This window comes from Penaeus chinensis, chromosome 13, assembly GCF_019202785.1.
Source record: "Penaeus chinensis breed Huanghai No. 1 chromosome 13, ASM1920278v2, whole genome shotgun sequence".
In the NCBI taxonomy this organism is placed as follows: Eukaryota; Metazoa; Arthropoda; class Malacostraca; order Decapoda; family Penaeidae; genus Penaeus; species Penaeus chinensis.
The window spans coordinates 12,710,092-12,730,091 of record NC_061831.1 but is presented as its reverse complement, the minus strand read 5'-3'; the positions used below and the strand labels follow the sequence as shown (position 1 = coordinate 12,730,091).

Below are 20,000 nucleotides of genomic sequence, written 5' to 3'. Positions count from 1 at the left end.
ATTAATTCACAAAATAAAATATCAAACACGGAAAACACGCATTTCAAAATGTACCTATACCCTAACAGCTCGGTGAGAGATCGCTATGGTTATGTAATAGATTTCATAACCTTGAAAATTCCAAATAACATATTAGCCACCAGTTTCATGACTGTACATCAAACATGACATTATCCTTTCATATTGCACCTCAGGCAAAAATGCACAGACACGAAAGTTACAGACCAGTTTAATTTATACCTCGAACCCTATGAAATTTTAGGATGAACTTTATATTACTTTTACAAACAGGTCCCTTGCGTCCACTTGGTTAAGGGGCCAACTCTGATGTCAGTGCCAATGCAAAGAACATGTATGTAGTGAGAAAATACGTAATAAGAAAATAAAAAAAAACGAAAAGAAAGAAAGAAAGAAAAAAACTATATAGTGTGTTACTTCGACAACATCTCTTTCATTAGGTATGAGTCAAATAACTTCAGCTTCGTTTAACATGCAGGGAATTTGAAATATACACGAATGAAAGGAAGTTGTTTGTCAGTTCCAGATAAAGGAGAAATGTATAGGAAGAAGTTGTACTTTACAGTAATCATATTATAACTAGTCAAGAAAATAATATATATATATAAATACACAAATACCGTACATAAACAGATAAACACACTATTACTTGCATGTATGTATGTGTAAATATATCATATATCATATAATTATATGTATATGTATATGTATAAGTATATGCATGTATATACACGTACTTAACATATACATTGTGTGTGTGTGTGTGTGCGTGTGTGTGTGTGTGTGTGTGTGTGTGTGTGTGTGTGTGTGTGTGTGTGTGTGTGTGTGTGTGTGTGTATGTGTATGTGTGTGTGTGTGTGTGTGTGTGTGTGTGTGTGTGTGTGTGTGTGTGTGTGTGTGTGTGTGTGTGTGTGTGTGTGTGTGTGAAGCGCATAGGAACCAGCTATCATGATCACATAATTAATCCCTCGGTTTCTCAACTGTGCATCTGGCGCGTGACCTTGACAGTGAATATTCATTGTAAACGAAATTGCCATCGTTCAATTCTGATTAGTTTCCCAAAATCTGGAACTTACCCACTGAAGCCACCTTCTTCTCAAATATTAATTAGTTATTTCATGCCATCATAGTTAAACGACCTGCTTAGTTATCACATCTCATAAAACTAATTGCTAGATCTTCCATAATGTCCTACCAGAGGCACAATTACTGATCAAAATAAGTGAAAGAAATCACAAGATTGTAGTACCTGATTAATTCAGTGCAATCTAATGCAGAGTTGGAGCCGCGATGAAGATCTATCATCTTGATCTTCCAAGTGTCTGTCTCTGGGCAGTCTGTCGGCCTCCTCTCTGTTCTCATTTTCCCCAGGATCTTGACACAGCTCATTGGGAACTTGGGGCTCGCTGCTCTATCCCAGCTTCCTATGTTCATTTTTTGTTCTTTCTATCTTGACGACAATGTATCTGCAGTGACGAAACTTGCCCTGGCCCGTAATTTAAGGGCGCCATTTTTGGGGTTTAAAAAATCAAAATAAACACTGCTTAATATTCTCGTGTGCTCCGTCTTTGGAGTATATGGGAGTTCCTTTGGAAATTTATCGATACTTTAGTTATTTGTATCCATCGAAAGTCTAGAACACAATTTTTCAAAGGGCACTGTTTTTATTTAAATTGTCCTTGAGGCAATCAAGCCTAGTATACAGCTATGCATCGGTCGATATGTTTTGGGAAGGATATATTCCTCTAAGTTCTAGATCAAAGATCTTAATGCTTGATATGCGACGTACTGTGCCATGCTCAAGAATGGCTCCATAGCAACAGCGTCCCTAGTAACCACGCGCTTGCTAATGTAAACCCTGCAATCACTCACTGCAGCCATATTCAGAATACTGTTCCTATCTGCTTGCACCTCCTGCCAAAGTCTGATGTCATTTTCAGGATGCTAGCCACTGAATGTTTCTTAAAATAGCCGGTTTGATCACGGTATAGAGTATAACAAGTCTGGCAGTGTGCACGTGACACGCAGGTGCGCCCTACACGGTCACTGGGTCCTTCCAAAAAACTTTGATCGTTCCTGTGGTGTAAACTAAGAGGAGTTTCCTTTCTTATACGATAGTAATCAAATGTATGTGTTATCTTGATAAAAAATACCTTTACTTAAAAGAGTGTTAGTGGACATACAAGTGTTAGATATTAAAGATCGACTGAAAAAAACATTCGGCGACGATAGTAGTTTCGTACGCATTATCATGACAGTTGCACGTTAGGGAATTCTATGTAGATTATATCGAGTTGAAACAAGCATCATCTGGCGACGCCCAGTAATTGCATTTGCATCATCAGGCATAATCAAAGTAAACACCAATAGCACTGGAATAAGGAACGCAGACACGAATTCCACACAAGTAGCCTGCAAAAAGAACGCACAGTTACCACGGAGGCAGAGGCTGCTGAGCGAGTGAGCTGCACGGCTCCTGGTGTGTTCCCTCAACCCTCCAACCCGTCCACAACCTCTAATTCCGAAGGTTCTGGAGGATCTGCTGGACGTTTTCTCTTTTCCGGAAGGTGCACAGACCCTCAGGCATCCCAAGGACAAGGCCAGGACACGTGACAAAGTGCAGGAGGATCTCGGGGGCGAGTTAAAGGTTGCCGGAGGTTAGGAGAGGTTGAAAGGGTACATAAAATTCACACGTTTGAGAGACGTTTCAACAGAACCCATCTGTCTGGAAGATTTCCCAAGGCCAAGAAGAGGAGTGAAAGACGAGGCACAATGCAGGACATCGGCGATCCTATGAATGTGGAGGTTCCTAAGATCAATGACTTGCTCGGCCTCGACCCCTATCTCAAGTCCTTCGAGAGGGAGATCAGGAGGAGGTGGGTTGGAAGGCCTCTGTCTACGTCCTTTTCCCTTTTTGTCTTATTTTCTAGTTTTATGTTATATATAGATTTTGCCATATTCTGTTATTATTATGTAGTAGTTAAAAGGGCACCATTTGGGGGGCACCATTTGGGGGGCTGATTACCCCTCTCAAGGTCAGGCTTCCCTCCCTCCCACAAGGACTACACCCTCAAGGTTTTTATTCCTTAAATTATACCTTTATAGTTCTGGTCACAGCTTAAAAATGCTTCTAGAATCGCTAATTTTTCAAAACTTTTCTCGGTGTGGGGGTAGGGGGGGCTGGTAGTGTCCCAGAAACTGTGTTTGCATTGCTCGCTAATCTTCCCCCCCCCCTAAAAAAAAAAATTAAATGATGTCCCTGTTAGCTTATTTGTTTTACATCTGATGCCTTTCCACAGGAGAGTTTGTTGATTTTATCTCTATTATTCTTTGCAGATTTTCAGAAACTTTCATTTTTGTCATTTGTGTTCCTATGAGGCTTTTTCAACTTATGACAGTTTTCAAACTGTCAGTTAATTCATTGATTTATTATTAATGATTCATTTATTTTTTTCTTTGATTGCTAAATTCAAAATATTTAGAATGGCTAAAAAAAATTACAATAGTCCCCAGCTTGAAGAAACAGATGGATGATCCCCCATTCTAAATGTACAAACTAACTCAAAGCTCACAGTATGAACCAAAGACCTTCCTTATCTGGGGCTTCGGTCCCAGACTCCCTACTGTTCACCGATTTCCTGTTGAATTAATAGTATATACAAAAGAGAAAGAGTTTTTTTTTTTTACTTTTCATGTGTCCATACAAAGCTCAGACTATTAGGTGTCATTTTAGAGGCTAATATGAGCCAGAGTAGGGATTCAGAGACAGGAAATCTCTTCTGATAGACATAAAAAGCACAAATATATACAGAAATAATCTGCTTGTATGTCAGATATTTTGTCATGATATTAAAGGTATTACTTATAGATAGAGCAGTAGCAAAGAGAATAAAAATTTAAAACCTAATTACTATTATTATGGAACTTAATTAATGTATACAAAAGGACTGAACCAGCAGGGGAGAAATGGCGATCAGAAGGGGGTCTGGAGACAGATCTCCTGGCTAGAAAAATACAATGATCATTTAGGGTCTGGTCTGATGCCCTCAACTTAGGAAGGTTTTTGTTTTTTTAAGGCAATAATTGTGGTAGTTTGTGTGTTTAGCATGGGTTAGTTTGTTCGTTGGTTCATATTGAGGACAGTCTCTGATGAATGTAGTCCTGTTGTAAACTTTAACCACAGACTTTTTGAACACACACACACACACACACACACACACACACACACACACACACACACACACACACACACATACACATACACATACACATACACATACACATACACATACACATACACATACACATACACATACACATACACATACACATACACATACACATACACAAACACATACACATATATATTTATATTTATATTTATATTTATACTTTCCAGATATGGATGTTTTGAGAAATTACTCAACCAAATAAATGAAGCAGAAGGAGGACTGGAGAAATTCTCCCGTGGCTATGAGAATTTTGGCCTCCGTGTTAATCCAGACAACAGTGTGACCTGCCGTGAATGGGCTCCCCTGGCCCAGGCGCTGTTTCTTAAAGGGGATTTTAGTAAGCAATGACATTGTCCATGTTTATTAGTGTGTGTGAGAATGCAGGTGTGAATGTGCGTGTGAACTTGTGAATATGATTATGATAACTAATCTTTGTTAATATTTTTTTTTGTTCTCAAACTCTACCTTCACAAGAAAAAGGTATTCTTTATTTCATAAACTTCATTATTCTTCAGATAACTGGGAGAAGTGTGCACTGCCTTTCAAGAAGTTGGACTTTGGTAAATGGGAAGTCACTATACCACCTAACCCAGATGGATCATGCCCCATTCCCCATTTATCACGTGTCAAGGTGAGAGAGGCTGGATGCCCACGACTTTAATCTCATGATGGTATTTCCATGTTCAAATTGGGTTCAAATCCCTTCAGATACTTTCTAATTTTGAGGATGATTGCATGAATGAAAGGTTGTCTTTGATATTTAGCATTATATTCTGAATGTGAAGTATTTGGTTGAAGGTCTGTGGTGTAATGGTGGAAGTATCATTTATGTTTCTGATATAGAATGTTTAGAAGTGCTTAGCTTTTTTAATAAGAATTTTGCCTGATATTTAAAAGAAATTGTGTATCTACATCCATTCAAATTTAAGTTGTAAATCCAAACATATGCCAGAATTAAAGATGAACACAAGTGTTCTGGATGTTAACCACGGTATTTTTAAGTTAGCACTAATAGCATTGGAACCTTGCCACAGGTTCATGCTTTGTAGGAATGTAGCATTGGCAACAATGCCCAGTCTACAATCACTCTGGCATTAATGGTCTCAAATCTTTATAAAACAGAATAAGTTAATAATTTTAATTTTGCAGCAAATTTTTATTTGCTTTTATTTGGTATATCTAACATGGTAACTTTACTTTTGAAACATAGTTTTATTTCCTTTTAATTTAGCAATATACTTAAATTTCATTGTTAGTGCTACTACCTGTTGTGGATGTGGTAGCCAAAATTGCTTGGAATGTAAAGTGAAGTTTGCTCCCAAGGTTTTGTGTGTCAGATTTTTTATAATAGGATTAAGATTTTGATGCTCCCTTTCTGATATTATCTTCAATTAGAAAAGAGCATTTGTATTTGTATTGAAAGCCAATCTTATTTTCTAGATTGGTGTGTTGTCCTCAAAGGATCAGGTAAACAGCTGCTATATTATCAATATAGACTTCTTTTTTTTCCTACATAAGTTGCATGGGGCACCTGGTCAGGGTAAGGCCAGGAGGCATGATTTTGTAATACATTTGTTATCAAGATTAATTTTTAGATGTGAATAAGATTATATGAGACTGGATGTTAGAAGTGTTGGAGAGTTCTTGTAGTTTTTGATTGGATTACTTGTTCCAATTTATTCCAGATGTGGAACAATGGGAATAATGTCACTTAAGATTATTTTGTTCATTTGCTTTTATGTATTATGTTTGCGTGTAATTAATAATTGTTTTCATATTTTCTCTATACTGTGTAGGGATATCCTCGTCATCCACCTCCCCGTCTGGCTGTTCCTTCTTCACCCATTCTCCTCACCCCAAACATCCTATTCTCTCATCTCGCCTTTCTGTCCTCATATTTTTCCTCCTTACCTCCCCAATCTTACTGCACCCATCTCACCCACTTCTCCTTCCTGTCTTTTTCATGCCTTCATCTCCTTCTCTCATTTCCCCTACCTTTCTTTCTCCTTTCTCTCCTCCTTTCTCTTTTTGTCACCTTTTTCCTCCCTCTTTCCCACACTCCAAATGTCATAACTGGATTAAATTGTTGCTTTTCTACAAAGCAGTTCTCATTTTTCTTCCTATCGTGGTTATTTGTATCCCTTTTGTATGTAGAGTGTTTAGGTATTTTGTATTTGTATGAATATTCATAGAATATAGATTTGGAGCATGGTATGGTAGTATAGAATAGAAAGTTAATCCATTTACAGGGACCTGAATGTTGTAAACTCATCTTGCTAGTTATTTGTGTAATAGCACTCTGTCTTGTAGCACTTTGTAGTCTATTTTCAGGTTGCATGCAAAAAATTGTAAATCATTAATGAGAATTCAATTATTTTGCTAGTTGAATTTTCTTTTATGGAATTCACTGAACTTGATAAAGTTAGGAGACACTCTAAGGTCATACCTGATAATGGTTTCAAAGTATGAAGGCCAGTGAATTTGATGTGAGTTTTGTTTTCATTGTGTAATTTCAGATAGTATTGTATTTGATTAAGTAGCTTAGAGAACTTTAAGATGTTTGTTTATAAATGCTGGAAATAATAAGTTTGTATAAATATTTTCTTCTTATTCACTGAAATTTGTTGTCTCTTTTAACTTCCAGTCAAAAATGTAAGCAGAGTTTTATATGGTCTTAGTTTCATGTTTCTATTTTTTCAGTAAACTTCAAAAAAAAAAAAAAATGAAATTAACCCTTTATTCAAGACTTATGGAAAATCTTAATCCAAAGCTGATGGGCATGGTATGTACGTACATGTCACGCCCACTGTGAATTTACTTTATTGTTTTTGCATCGTAGATGGCTACACTTGTACTAAGTCACAAATGAGCCAATTACGAGAACTGCCTGTCTTGCCTTCTGCCTTTTTCCTTGATTTTTGAAAATATTTTACATTATCTTACATTGCTGTTACTATTGCCTATAACATTATTGTAATTATAATGTCTATGATAAAAATAACACCATTGATATTCATAGCATTAGTGAAAAAAAAAGTTTTTCTTGCCAGTTCAAGGAAATCAGGTAAGGTCACAAGGTTTACTAATTGATTCCTTTGTGGCTAATCACTAGCAGAGCTATCTATGTGCAGAGACGTTTTACAAAAGAGAGAAAAAAAAAAAAAAAGGAGCACAGCATTTTCCCGGTGGCATTGTGTTATATGGTGTAAGAAGTTTATTATGCTATTGATATAAAACATAAGTAAGAATACCTAGAAAAATGGGAGACATTTACAGCTTCCATACCCTGCAGTTTTAGTCTGGTTAGGTTGGGTTAGGTTGGCTTAGGTTTGGTTAAGTTATGTTATATTGTGTTAAATGGGTTTAGGTTGGGTAACCCAACTCAAAGATAGGTTAGTTTAGTTTACTTTGAGTAAGGTTAAGGTTTGGATGAGATTAGATTAGGTTTGGGGTGAGTTGGATAAGGTAAGCTTAGTTTTGATTGAGTTAGGATGGCTTTGCATTGACCTTAGATAAATTAAGGAGGCTGGAGACATTTACAGCTAAAATCAGAACTATTTGGAGTGAAAACTTGAAATGTTCAAGATGAATAGGCGTTCATGTTCCCAACATTTTATGCAAATAAAGACGATGATGTTGTGATGTCACAATGTCATTTCATAGCATGTTCTTTCACCTTGTATACTGATCTGAAAAATGAAAAAAAATTCTTGTTTTTTTGGCTGTGAATAGTAGAGTGCTATGCAACGAGAAGTGCAAAATATCCCATATGTTGCTGAATGTAGCTATGTCATTTATGTCTGTGTGAAGTCATCAGAAGCCCCAATTTTCAGACATTTTGTTATCTATTACTCGTAACTCCTTCACTTTATTGAAAAGGTCTCTCCCACTGTCCCTCTAAAGATTCCCCATGGTTGTGTGGGTCTTATGTACCTATAAAATCAGCAAAATATTTCAGTTACTAGTTCTATATTCAAAGGATTACTCATCAAAAGTCCTACATCCAGCACCACCCAAAAATGTTGTCTTTTTGACTTTAACACTTTTATTTCTGTACTCTCACTGCTAGGAGCCATCAGAGCGGTACATCATTGGAAAGGGGTTTTGTGTCACGAGCAGTGATCACCTTTTCTTTCTCTTGCCACTTTCGTAATATTATATTTAGAGTGGGAGTGCAAGTTATGTCATTTTGGTATTTATAAAATGTTTTATGATGCAACATAGGCATATTGAGAGCCATACAAAACTTTCTTGCTTCAACATGGAAGAGGCTGCGGTGGATGAGGTGAGGGAGGTAGGTTGGGAGTGAGCCACCACTCGCACCAGTGTGGAGGGTCGCCTCCAAAGGATTCAAAAAAGAAAAATTTAGTATTATACTTCAACTTTTTTCTAGTAGTCTTAGGTTTTTATTCATTCCTTTTGTTACCCATTGCAATTGCAATATATATATATATGTATATATATATATGCAATATATATATATGTACATGTATATATATATATGTTCATATTTATTTATATATATTTATATATTTATTTATATATTTTTATTTATATGTATATACAATTTATTTATTTATTTATATGAGTTTATAAACATATATACTACCAAATAAATATAAATGATGAATTATTCACAGCTCTAGTCACTGAGCTTATAACATCATCATACTGTATATGGTGGAGTGAGTTTTTTGGTTTCAAGTCATTATATTTGCATATAAGTGCCCAAATTAACCTTGGCTCTGAAACTTTCATAATTTCAGGATGTTATGATTTACAGTTTTATATAGAGGATAGGGATATTTCATGTTGTGTAGAGAATTATAAATTATATAACTATGTGCAATCCATTTTTGCTTTATCATTATTGGAATCAGACAGGAGTAAAGTAAAAAAAAAATCATATTTTTACTCATGGTTCTAGGTCCATTTAGTTAAATTTTCTTTTAAAGGCTTTATTCATCACTGGGCATTGCACCTTCTCATCACCAGGTGGGACTCCTGACCCCTAAAGACAGTATGGTGGACCGACTATGTCCTTGGGCTTCGTACGTGCTGCAGCCTCCCAAGTCAGAGGGGGTTGCATATCAGCATCACTTCTGGAACCCTCCACCAGAAGAGGTATGTTAAGAGAGAGGAGATTGGAATATGGGTAGAAGAGGTTGGATGTGAGAGGAAGAATTGGAGAGGGAAGAAAGAAGGATAGATAAAAGAGAGAGGGTGTGGGAAAGGAGGATAGAATGGAAAAGGAAATGGGAGGGAGTAAGTAAAGGAGAATAAGAGATTGAAGGAGATAAGAGAAAAGAAGTGAGGAGGAAAGGGGGAGGAAGAGATAGACAGAGAAGAGAAGAAAGAGAAGGACAGAGAGGTAAAATGTGGAGAGAGGGAGCATTAGAAATGTGAAAAGATATTATAAAAAGAATATATGAATATATTTGATATATTTTAACTGGTTCGTATGATGAATTACAAGAAATTTTGCTTTTTTTTTTTTTTTACAGAAATATACCTTCAAGCACCCAAAGCCAAAGAAGCCATCAAGTATGAGGATTTATGAGTGTCATGTTGGCATTGGTACTAGTGAGCCTAAAGTTGGATCATACAAGGAGTTTACCCAAAATGTTCTTCCAAGGATAGCAAAGTTGGGTAAGAAATGGTTTTGCAACAGGGTGAAGATGTAAAGTTGTTTATGTTTAGGAATCCAGTATGCAATGAACAATTTTCATTTTACTTGTCCAAATTGAAAAATATCCTGTAAAGTTAACATGCTGTGTATTTGTGTTCCTTGGAAACTCAGATAAAAGTACTGGTGTAAATAGATAAAAATATTGCATTGTTCTAAGCTACAAATTGATCTTGTTTGTGATTACAATATATATAAAAGATTTTGTAGTTGCATCCATTGCTTGACACTATTCCAGGGTACAATGCCATCCAGTTGATGGCCATTATGGAGCATGCATATTATGCCAGCTTTGGGTATCAGGTGACCAGTTTCTTTGCTGCTTCAAGGTGAGAAATATATTAAAATTATTTTAGTTTATTCACTTGAGGTTGTTCTTGAAATACCAGCAATGATATGCAATTTGTTTTACATTTATACTTACTCTGTGTGCTTGTCTAGAAGTATAGATGCTAAACAAGTTTCAGCTCTTAAAAAGCTGGTCTTAGGACAAACACCCCTCCTATTTTAGCCGGTATGGAACGCCAGAAGAACTCAAAGAACTGGTTGATACAGCTCACTCCATGGGGTTATACGTTCTTTTGGATGTTGTGCATTCTCATGCATCCAAAAATGTCTTGGATGGTCTTAATGAGTTTGATGGAACGGACTCCTGCTATTTCCACGGTGGCGGCAGAGGAATACATGATCTTTGGGATTCAAGATTATTCAACTATTCACAGTGAGTGTGTAGATTTGATATAGCTTTTGTAAGAGCATGTTAACCTTGCTTTATGTTGTTATTGTTTATGAATTTATTTGTATTTTTTACTAGGGAATTTAAAACCTTTTTTGGTTTCACAGATTTTAAAATCTTTGTAATGAGATAAGATTTCCATATGCATGTAGCTATATGAAGATAACTTCTTTCATTTATGCATAAAAAGAATATGTATACATTATACTCACAACAAGGAGCAGGTATTAGTAGTAAATATCTTCTTTTTTTTATTTTTATCAGCTGGGAAGTGCTAAGGTTCCTTCTCTCTAACCTTCGCTGGTACCTTGAGGTATACAATTTCGATGGATTTAGGTAAGTAATCTATCTTGGATTGTGATGTTGTATTTAGATCTTTGCTAATATACCAATAGGAGCTAGGAAGTTAGTAGGTTTCAAGTGTAATTTTCACTATTATTGCTTTTCTTCAAACATAATTATTTTTTGAACAGAACCTTTTTTCTTTCATCTTATTGTAATTAATACATCAGTGGAACAGTCTGTAACACAAGTTTCATATGAAATCACAGGTTTGATGGTGTGACTTCCATGTTGTATCACTCACATGGAATAGGTGAAGGTTTTAGTGGAGATTATAATGAATACTTTGGGCTGAATGTGGACATCGAAGCTCTTGTTTATCTCATGCTAGCCAACCACATGCTCCATGATCTCTACCCAGAGATCATAACCATTGCTGAGGTAAGTCCATTTATAGCAGCTGTTTGTGAAATTTCCTGCACCGACAGGAGTGACATGGACTAGAGACTGTTATGAGTATTTTATTTCATTATAGTTATATGTATATCATAGTTTTTATTTTTAACCTTTTTAAAGTGGGTTTAAGTTGTATCTTAATACTTTTGAGAATTTGTTTACTCACTTAGTTTTCAGCTAAGAGGCAGGCGAAAACATGGAGAAATTTATAGAGACATTTTATACTTCTGTGTTGTTATGTATATTTATGCACATGCAGATGCATGGTTACAAGCATACGTATTTACATTTGCATATTAATGCATTGACTCTCAGGTGTGAACATACATGAATCATATAATTATACTCATGTACATATATGTGCAAGTAAAAAGACATTTAAAATGCATAAAAAACACACAAGATTTTTAAAACTATGATCTAACCTCAAGTGTTTATTTTCTTGGATTCATTCAGGATGTCTCAGGAATGCCAGCTCTTTGCCGGCCAGTCACAGAAGGTGGTGGAGGGTTTGATTACCGTCTAGGCATGGCCATTCCTGATACCTGGATTAAGCTTTTAAAGGAGATGTCAGATGATGATTGGGATATGGGGAATATATGCCACATTCTTGAGAATCGACGCTACAAGGAAAAAACAGTTGCTTATGCAGAGTCGCATGACCAGGTAAGTTGAAGGATTTGGAACAGGCGGTAATGTGTGTATCACTGATGCTCTGATTTACAGATTTAAGGACTTTTTTTTTTCTAAGTTGGAGATTAATATTCATCCTCATAAAGAATATGACTTTTTCCTCAAATGTGAATAACTTACCAGATTTATTACTGGATTTCAACCATAAATTTAATACCCGTATTAATTTACCAGGCACTTGTAGGAGATAAGACCTTGGCCTTCTGGCTCATGGACAAAGAGATGTACACTCACATGTCCAAGATGTCCCCTCCCTCGCTGATCATAGATCGTGGACTGGCCCTGCACAAGATGATCCGCCTGATCACACAGGGCTTGGGGGGTGAGGCCTACCTCAACTTCATGGGTAAGTTATTTTTATTTTAGTGTCTTACTGCCAGAGGTTTGCAGTTGTCATTTGAATCTGTCACTTTCCAGATTTTTTGGAAACCGTGAACTTTTAAACTTTTAAATTCAAACAGATGATAAGGGAATTAGATGGATAAGCTATAGAGAGAAAGCCTGATAATTTTACTGCTTGGGTTATGTAGAGAGATAAACGATGATGCAATATGATATATATGTGTTTGGTAATCTACTTTGTTGTAAGTAAACATTTAAAAATGTTTTGGCAGGAGCATTATGATGTAGATTCTAGTGATGAGATCCATTTATTGATTGTCAATTGCAAATTTAACACAGGCAATGAGTTTGGACACCCAGAGTGGTTAGACTTTCCTCGGATTGGCAACAATGAGAGCTACCATTATGCACGTCGCCAGTGGAATGTGGTTGATGATACCCTGCTGAAGTATGAATACCTTAACAACTTTGATGCTGCCATGAACAAAACTGAAGAAAAATATGGTTGGCTAAGTGCAGAACCTGTAAGTTACAATGCTGATCAGTGTACATTTATTGAAATACCATATTTTGGGTAATATATCCAGTGTAATGTATTTTGCTTCTTTGCTTTGTTATATGGTATTGCACACTACCAATGACTGACTAATAATTTCATCAGCAATGAATCTGGTTTCAGTCTTTATTATTGGTAAGACTTTCTGCTAAAGTGAGAGAATTGCAATGTCATTGGCATTTTCAATAAAGTCAACATCGTTTTTGTTTTTTGTTTACATATGCAAGGTTGAAGTGTCCAAATACTAGAAAGTATAGTCTTAGATTAATGACTTGTTACGCAAAATCAGTATTAGCTTGTCCTTACACTGCATTGATTATGATACAGTTTTAAGTGTCTTTCATTTAAATGTAACTAAACTTGTCCCTATTATTTTTATTTTTCTAGTTCAGATTATAGATTTTATACCAAAATGGAAATTTGCTCCATGATATATGATTTTTTTCTGAAATTTAGGGATATACAAGCACAAGGCACCAAGGGGACAAAGTCATTGTGTTTGAAAGAGCAAACTGCATATTTATCTTCAACTTCCATCCTTCTAAAAGCTACACGGACTACAAGGTCAGTAATATTTTTTAGAAAAAAATGTGCATTGTATGTTATTTATTTGACTTCATTTGATTATCATTTTTTAAAATAATAATAATGATGATAATAGTGATAATGATAAAGATAAGGATAATATAAATATTAATAATAATGAATTACAGATTGGAGTTGGTTGCAGTGGGAAATACAAGATAGTACTTGACACTGATGCTGAGGAATTTGGTGGCCACAAACTCCTAGATCATAACACAGAGTTCCTCACAAACAATGAAGGCTTCAATAATCGTCCTAATTGCTTGATGGTATGGACTTTGATTTATAAAGGTTCTCTGTTGTGTGGATGCATAAGTTTTATTGAGTCATTGAATAAATTTCATGTGCATTTTTAGTAGACATTAGTGTTAATATGTTGTTCTTGAACTGACTATCTCTTAATCTTTTACAGGTATATATCCCCTGCAGAGTAGCCATTGTTCTTGCTAAAGTGGACTAAAAAATGGCTAAATCAGTGAAACCACGTGTGTTGTAACAGTATAAGTATATTGTATGATAGAATATTAAAAGAATAGGAAAAACCTGAGGGTGATTGTTGATATTTTATTTTTATTTTTTTATTTTTTTGTTTGTTTATATATATTTCAATATAATAATTCTTCTATATATTGTATTTTATATGTTGCTATATGAAGTATTTATACAGGTCTGTAATTTATAGTAGTTATATTAGACAGATCGTTATATATCTATTTGTAAAGCATGCAAATTAATATACTGGAAAAGAACATACTATGTAAGCAAACATAGCTAATGAGTAGATACATTGAGGAATAGAATTTGTGCAAAAGTTTAATGTTTCATTGTGTTTAGAGGCTAACAAAACAGAAGCTCAAATAGACTTTTATGCTTTACTGGAGAGGTTGACTCATAGGAAGTAACATCATTGCTTAAACCTGTGTATTTGTATGTCAGGTGATAGGAAAAAAGATCAATATGACATTTTCTGGTAGGAGCTTTTTCATGACATAGAAGGTGCCAGTTTATTGTACTGATGTTATGCTTTTATGGACTCTCTTGATAATATATTTTTGTAATTATTAAGAATTTTGTAGTCTTCCATATATTTATAAAACAGAACATGTTTAAATGAGTGAAATTTGAGTACTCTGCATGAAAGAGTGCATTGCAAAGATAATAATTCATATTAATAATGATGATTGCAATGAGCTTTATTTGGTCTGTAAATTGAAATAATACTTTACACTCAAGAAAAGAGGGTTGAGTAAATACACTTCATTGCAATGGCTCAGCTTCACAAAGTTTCCATCACTTGCTCTCTAATGAAACTAGGCTGTAGCCCAATGTGTCGAATGTGAATTGGTTTTGATTATCTCCTTTATATCAGTGTGTCCTTATTTTTTCTTTCTTCTTTTTGTATTTGTATTTGGGAGTCCTATGATGAGATACTTTTTTTTTCTCTTTTCCATGATTGAAGTATTGTTTCTGTCAGTGTTTTATTAATGTTTTTCTCTTTTTTATGATAATCTAATTTGTGTTCTGGGAATCAATTGCTACACTGTTTCTATGTTATTTTCTTGGAAAGAACTAAATTTCCAACCATTATGTAAGATTGGATAATTCAAATGAAATAGAAAAGATAATAGAAATTATCTTATTTTCATGTGGCTTATATATATATATATATATATATATATATATATATATATATATATATATATATATATATATATCAGACATGTTGATTTCATCTAACCTAATATCTCTTATTGTTCCTGCTTTTCTGAGAAGGCAAAGTATATCTCTGTAATGTGTGTTGCTGTTTCTGATTTTTTTTTTTTTTTTTTTTTTTAATTTGTAATATGCATGCTTTAAGAATTAATGGAGCCGCTATAAATGGATTACTTTTCCTCCTGTCTCTATCTTGGTCTCTCTCTTTCTCTCTCTCCATCTCCTTCCTCTCTCCTCTCTCCTCTCTCCTCTCTCCCTCTCCCCTCTCCCTCTCCCCTCTCCCTCTCCCCTCTCCCCTCTCCCCTCTCCCCTCTCCCTCTCCCTCTCCCTCTCCCTCTCCCTCTCCCTCTCCCTCTCCCTCTCCCCCTCCCTCTCCCTCTCCCTCTCCCTCTCCCTCTCCCTCTCCCTCTCCCTCTCCCTCTTCCTCTTCCTCTTCCTCTTCCTCTTCCTCTTCCTCTTCCTCTTCCTCTTCCTCTTCCTCTTCCTCTTCCTCTTCCTCTTCCTCTTCCTCTTCCTCTTCCTCTTCCTCTTCCTCTTCCTCTTCCTCTTCCTCTTCCTCTTCCTCTTCCTCCTCCTCCTCCTCCCCTTTTGCCATATTTAGATGTACAAGATGAACAGGGAGAGAAAATACATCCGTTGTAAATGCAGCATCAAAGGAAACGGAAATTGGTGCCTTGAAAGAGTTGCTTAGATGTTTCTTGACGCTGTTCTAGTAAGTGTAATTTAATCAATTTACAGTATTTTTTTAAATAGTGTTCAGTCATCCATTTATATTTTGAGGGGATAGCAAAATTATTATTTTGAAGTTTAGCAATTTCAGAAAATGATTTCTTTCCTGATGGAAGTGGATGACATTGAGCAAACATCTCAGTTTCTGTGATACCTCATGATAGTGCTGTAAATAGATTTAAGTTATATATAGAAGATGATATTTTGTGTTACTAATTAAACTGCAGAAGTGGCAGTTTAGTTTTCAGTTTTGATATTATTGTCATAACATCTAATCGCCGGTACAGTAATCGATGCTTGTTTAAGTTCTAATGAATGCAAATGTATTTTCTTGATAATAAAGAATATTACAAGCCAACTTTGTATATCTGTTTATACAAATAAACGTTAGTTCTTATTGAATGTAGTGTAGACTTTGGATTAGCATTGATACATCCTGTTTTGGTAATCAGTCAAAAAATAGAAAAAACTCGTCTCTCAGATGGATAAATAGAAGGGCAACATGAATAGCGACAAGCGAGGGGAGGTAAGTGCAATTTGTAGGATGGATATCAAGAACTGAGTAATGCCAAGGGGTTGTGTTAAAAAGCTCCTCATTTTAGAATGGTTTGGTAGTATTGAACCCGCCCAATAGTAGAACTAATTTGATTAAGGTTTGAATTATAAAAAAAAAATATGGTGACGCATTGACTTCAAACTGGAGAATGGTTTACTTGATGTTAAACATGGCAAATCAATTTTGGGTAGGTACTGGTTTTTAATGCGATATGTAGGCTTGTGGTAATGAAGGACATGATAAATGTTGCTGTATGTTGTGATTATAAAGGTTTGGCAGGATGATTATGGCTGATGTGAACATGAACATGAACATGAACATTCCCAAACCAATTGCCCGACAATGCTCCTATTAATTTAACTTTTACTTCAATAGTTAATATAAAGTTGCTGATGCACTCTATCTCATAGTTATAGCGCGTTAACGTAAACGTTTCGATGCTTGGGTTGCACATGAACACTTAGATCAACAAACCATTTAATTAATAAACGCATTTCGGGAAATTGGTCTGACAACTCCCTTTACCGGATACCCTCACGATGTGTGTTCTGTCTGTGAAGGTTTTGTTAGTTGTTGATAATTGGTATTTTAATGAAGCTTTTATTGGTTATTGATGTCTCAATGTGGTAGTGATGATTTGATGTTATGGTGGTAACTGTATGATATGGTATTAGATGATATGGCAGTGACTTTTTGGCAGTATGGTGGTAAATACCTGGTGATATGGTGTGACTATCAGTTTATATATTTCTGATTCTATAAACTTCTTACCGTGTACCGTGTGGTGAAACTTTTTCAGAGTCGATAGTTCATGTCGATAGTTCATATTACGAGAAGATTGTATCATTCCAGTTTTATCCTGTAGAATTGGTTAGATAAGACATGGTAGGACAATGAAAAAGTTACTTAACAGTGATAACATTGATTCTTTAGTGCTACACATTTTTTTAGTGAAGGGTGCCTGTTATGGATAACGCCTTTTTTTTAGTTATTAAAGATCATATTTGTTATGCAAAAAAATCTAGGATGGCATTCACGCAATGTCATAGAAAAGCGTTTGGCAAATTTAAGGACTATCCTAAAACAGTCTTGATTCCAAGAAGATTGTCATAGAATTTGTCAATGACAAAGCGATTTCGTAAATTGCTGTGCCTCCCTTTGAAGTTCACACTTAACTAGAACTAACATTTATATTTAAAAATACGCTATGATTGTAACAATGGAATAAAATAACATTTCGATGAATATCAACTAAATAATTACTAAATTACACATCTAATATATTTTACGTACTTAAGGGGCACCGTCAACTTTTGTCATTGTCACCTATCAAAGCGCGCAATGCGATTTATACTTATGGAAGATAAAATATCAATAAACATGGGGAAAGCGGCTCAAGTACCGTTTGACAACATATATAATAGTGGCACAGAAGTATTGCATATCATTATCTTCAACGAAAGTAAAATTACATTATTGTTGTCCGCGTTTCATAAGGGCAACCTAAAGAACGTTCTTATGAGTGTGGTACACCTCTAGACCTATCTCAAACTTCTGCCGAGTCATAGACATCAATCGCCCTCGCGATTGATGTATATATATATGTGTGTGTGTGTGTGTGTGTGTGTGTGTGTGTGTGTGTGTGTGTGTGTGTGTGTGTGTGTGTGTGTGTGTGTCTGTGTGTGTGTATTATATATATATATATGTATATATATATATATATGATATTAAAGACATTTTCGTCAAAAGTCACAGACAAAATTACCTTTCGTGTACCGCCCTTAGTTCTGTAACTTTTCTCTTATTAGACTAACTCCAACCCCCCCCCCCTCTCTCTCTCTCTCTCTCTCTCTCTCTCTCTCTCTCTCTCTCTCTCTCTCTCTCTCTCTCTCTCTCTCTCTCTCTCTCTCTCTCTCTCTCTCCCTCTCTCCCTCCCCCCCCCCTCTCTCTCTCTCTCTCTCTCTCTCTCTCTCTCTCTCTCTCTCTCTCTCTCTCTCTCTCTCTCTCTCTCTCTCTCTCTCTCTCTCTCTCTCTCTCTCTCACTCTCTCTCACTCTTTCTCTCTCCCTCTCTCCCTCCCCCCCCTCTATATCTCTCTGTCTCTCTCTCTCTCTCTCTCTCTCTCTCTCTCTCTCTCTCTCTCCCTCCCTCTCTCCCTCTCTCCCTCTCTCCCTCTCTCCCTCTCCCTCTCCCTCTCCCTCTCCCTCTCTCTCTCTCTCTCTCTCTCTCTCTCTCTCTCTCTCTGTCTGTCTGTCTGTCTGTCTGTCTGTCTGTCTGTCTGTCTGTCTCTCTCTCTCTATCTCTCTCTCTCTCTCTCTCTCTCTCTCTCTCTCTCTCTCTCTCTCTCTGTCTCTCTCTCTCTCTCTCCCATCCCTGTTTATTCAGTCTGCCTGCCATACTTCTTCTCTTGACTTTCCCTGTCTTATCTCTTCTTCATTCTTCATATAGAAACTGTCCTTCCCTGGCGCTATCAACATAGAGTTAGAAGGGTTAATCACCAGTTATTTGTCACCAAAGAATGCTTCACGGCATTACTTTCCTCTCCCGTAAAAAAAGTGATGCAGAAATTTAATGACACGGACTTTGCACGACTTGTATTTTTACTAGACATATTAGACTATTTTAACCTTATAATGCGAACTCGGTTTTCATCCCGTCACAATGGAACTAAGAGTGCATTTCACAAAATCGATCATTCAGTGCTGAGCCAGGTATACTAATACTTATTCACAGATTCTGAAATTACCTTCGTGGAATATCCTTACGAAAAACTAGGATTCTATAGCTTTCCGAGAAAGAAAATTTACACATACCTTTATACATATAAATAACGGCCGTTAATGTGTGCCTTTCTGCTCCGGTATGTTTTCAGATTGTGGAATTATCACCAATGTTTTTACAGAAGGAAGAGGACACGCGAACAACGGCCAATAGATATTACTCAAAGCGAGAGAGAGAGAGAGAGAGCGAGAGAGAGAAAGCGAGAGAGAGAGAGAGAAAGAGAAAGAGCAAGAGCAAGAGCAAGAGCAAGAGCAAGAGCAAGAGCTAGAGCTAGAGCTAGAGCTAGAGCTAGAGCTAGAGCTAGAGCTAGAGCTAGAGCTAGAGCTAGAGCTTGAGCTTGAGCTTGAGCTTGAGCTTGAGCTTGAGCTTGAGCTTGAGCTTGAGCTTGAGCTTGAGCTTGAGCTTGAGCTTGAGCTTGAGCTTGAGCTTGAGCTTGAGCTTGAGCTTGAGCTTGAGCTTGAGCAAGAGCAAGAGCAAGAGCAAGAGCAAGAGCAAGAGCAAGAGCAAGAGCAAGAGCAAGAGCAAGAGCAAGAGCAAGAGCAAGAGCAAGAGCAAGAGCAAGAGCAAGAGCAAGAGCAAGAGCAAGAGCAAGAGCAAGAGCAAGAGCAAGAGCAAGAGCAAGAGCAAGAGCAAGAG

The 20,000-nt window shown here is 36.3% G+C and overlaps 2 protein-coding genes across 3 annotated transcripts in view; one reads left to right on the top strand and one right to left on the bottom strand.

The window, feature by feature from the left end:
• Nucleotides 1-2,157, bottom strand: part of LOC125031477 (nicotinamide phosphoribosyltransferase-like) — a 32,689-nt gene extending 30,532 nt beyond the window's left edge. The window contains exon 1 of the mRNA XM_047622281.1: nucleotides 1,268-2,157. The gene's annotated coding sequence lies outside the window, so the exon portion shown is untranslated. The remainder of the gene's footprint in view (nucleotides 1-1,267) is intronic.
• Nucleotides 2,158-2,467: 310 nt separating this feature from the next.
• On the top strand, nucleotides 2,468-14,347 carry LOC125031476 (1,4-alpha-glucan-branching enzyme-like). 2 transcript variants are annotated; one of them, XM_047622277.1, is made up of 16 exons: nucleotides 2,468-2,894; nucleotides 4,418-4,587; nucleotides 4,766-4,881; nucleotides 5,691-5,717; nucleotides 9,246-9,374; nucleotides 9,755-9,899; nucleotides 10,175-10,265; nucleotides 10,448-10,657; nucleotides 10,937-11,008; nucleotides 11,224-11,395; nucleotides 11,867-12,076; nucleotides 12,278-12,449; nucleotides 12,785-12,969; nucleotides 13,458-13,565; nucleotides 13,715-13,855; nucleotides 13,999-14,347. In XM_047622277.1, the coding sequence occupies exons 1-16, from the start codon at nucleotides 2,791-2,793 to the stop codon at nucleotides 14,044-14,046; spliced, it is 2,100 nt and encodes a 699-aa protein (XP_047478233.1). In that variant the 5' UTR covers nucleotides 2,468-2,790; the 3' UTR covers nucleotides 14,047-14,347. The 2 variants fall into 2 exon arrangements, with proteins under 2 accessions (XP_047478233.1, XP_047478234.1); XM_047622278.1 differs by lacking the exon at nucleotides 5,691-5,717 and having other exon boundaries at nucleotides 2,470-2,894.
• The last annotated feature ends 5,653 nt before the right edge of the window (nucleotides 14,348-20,000 follow it).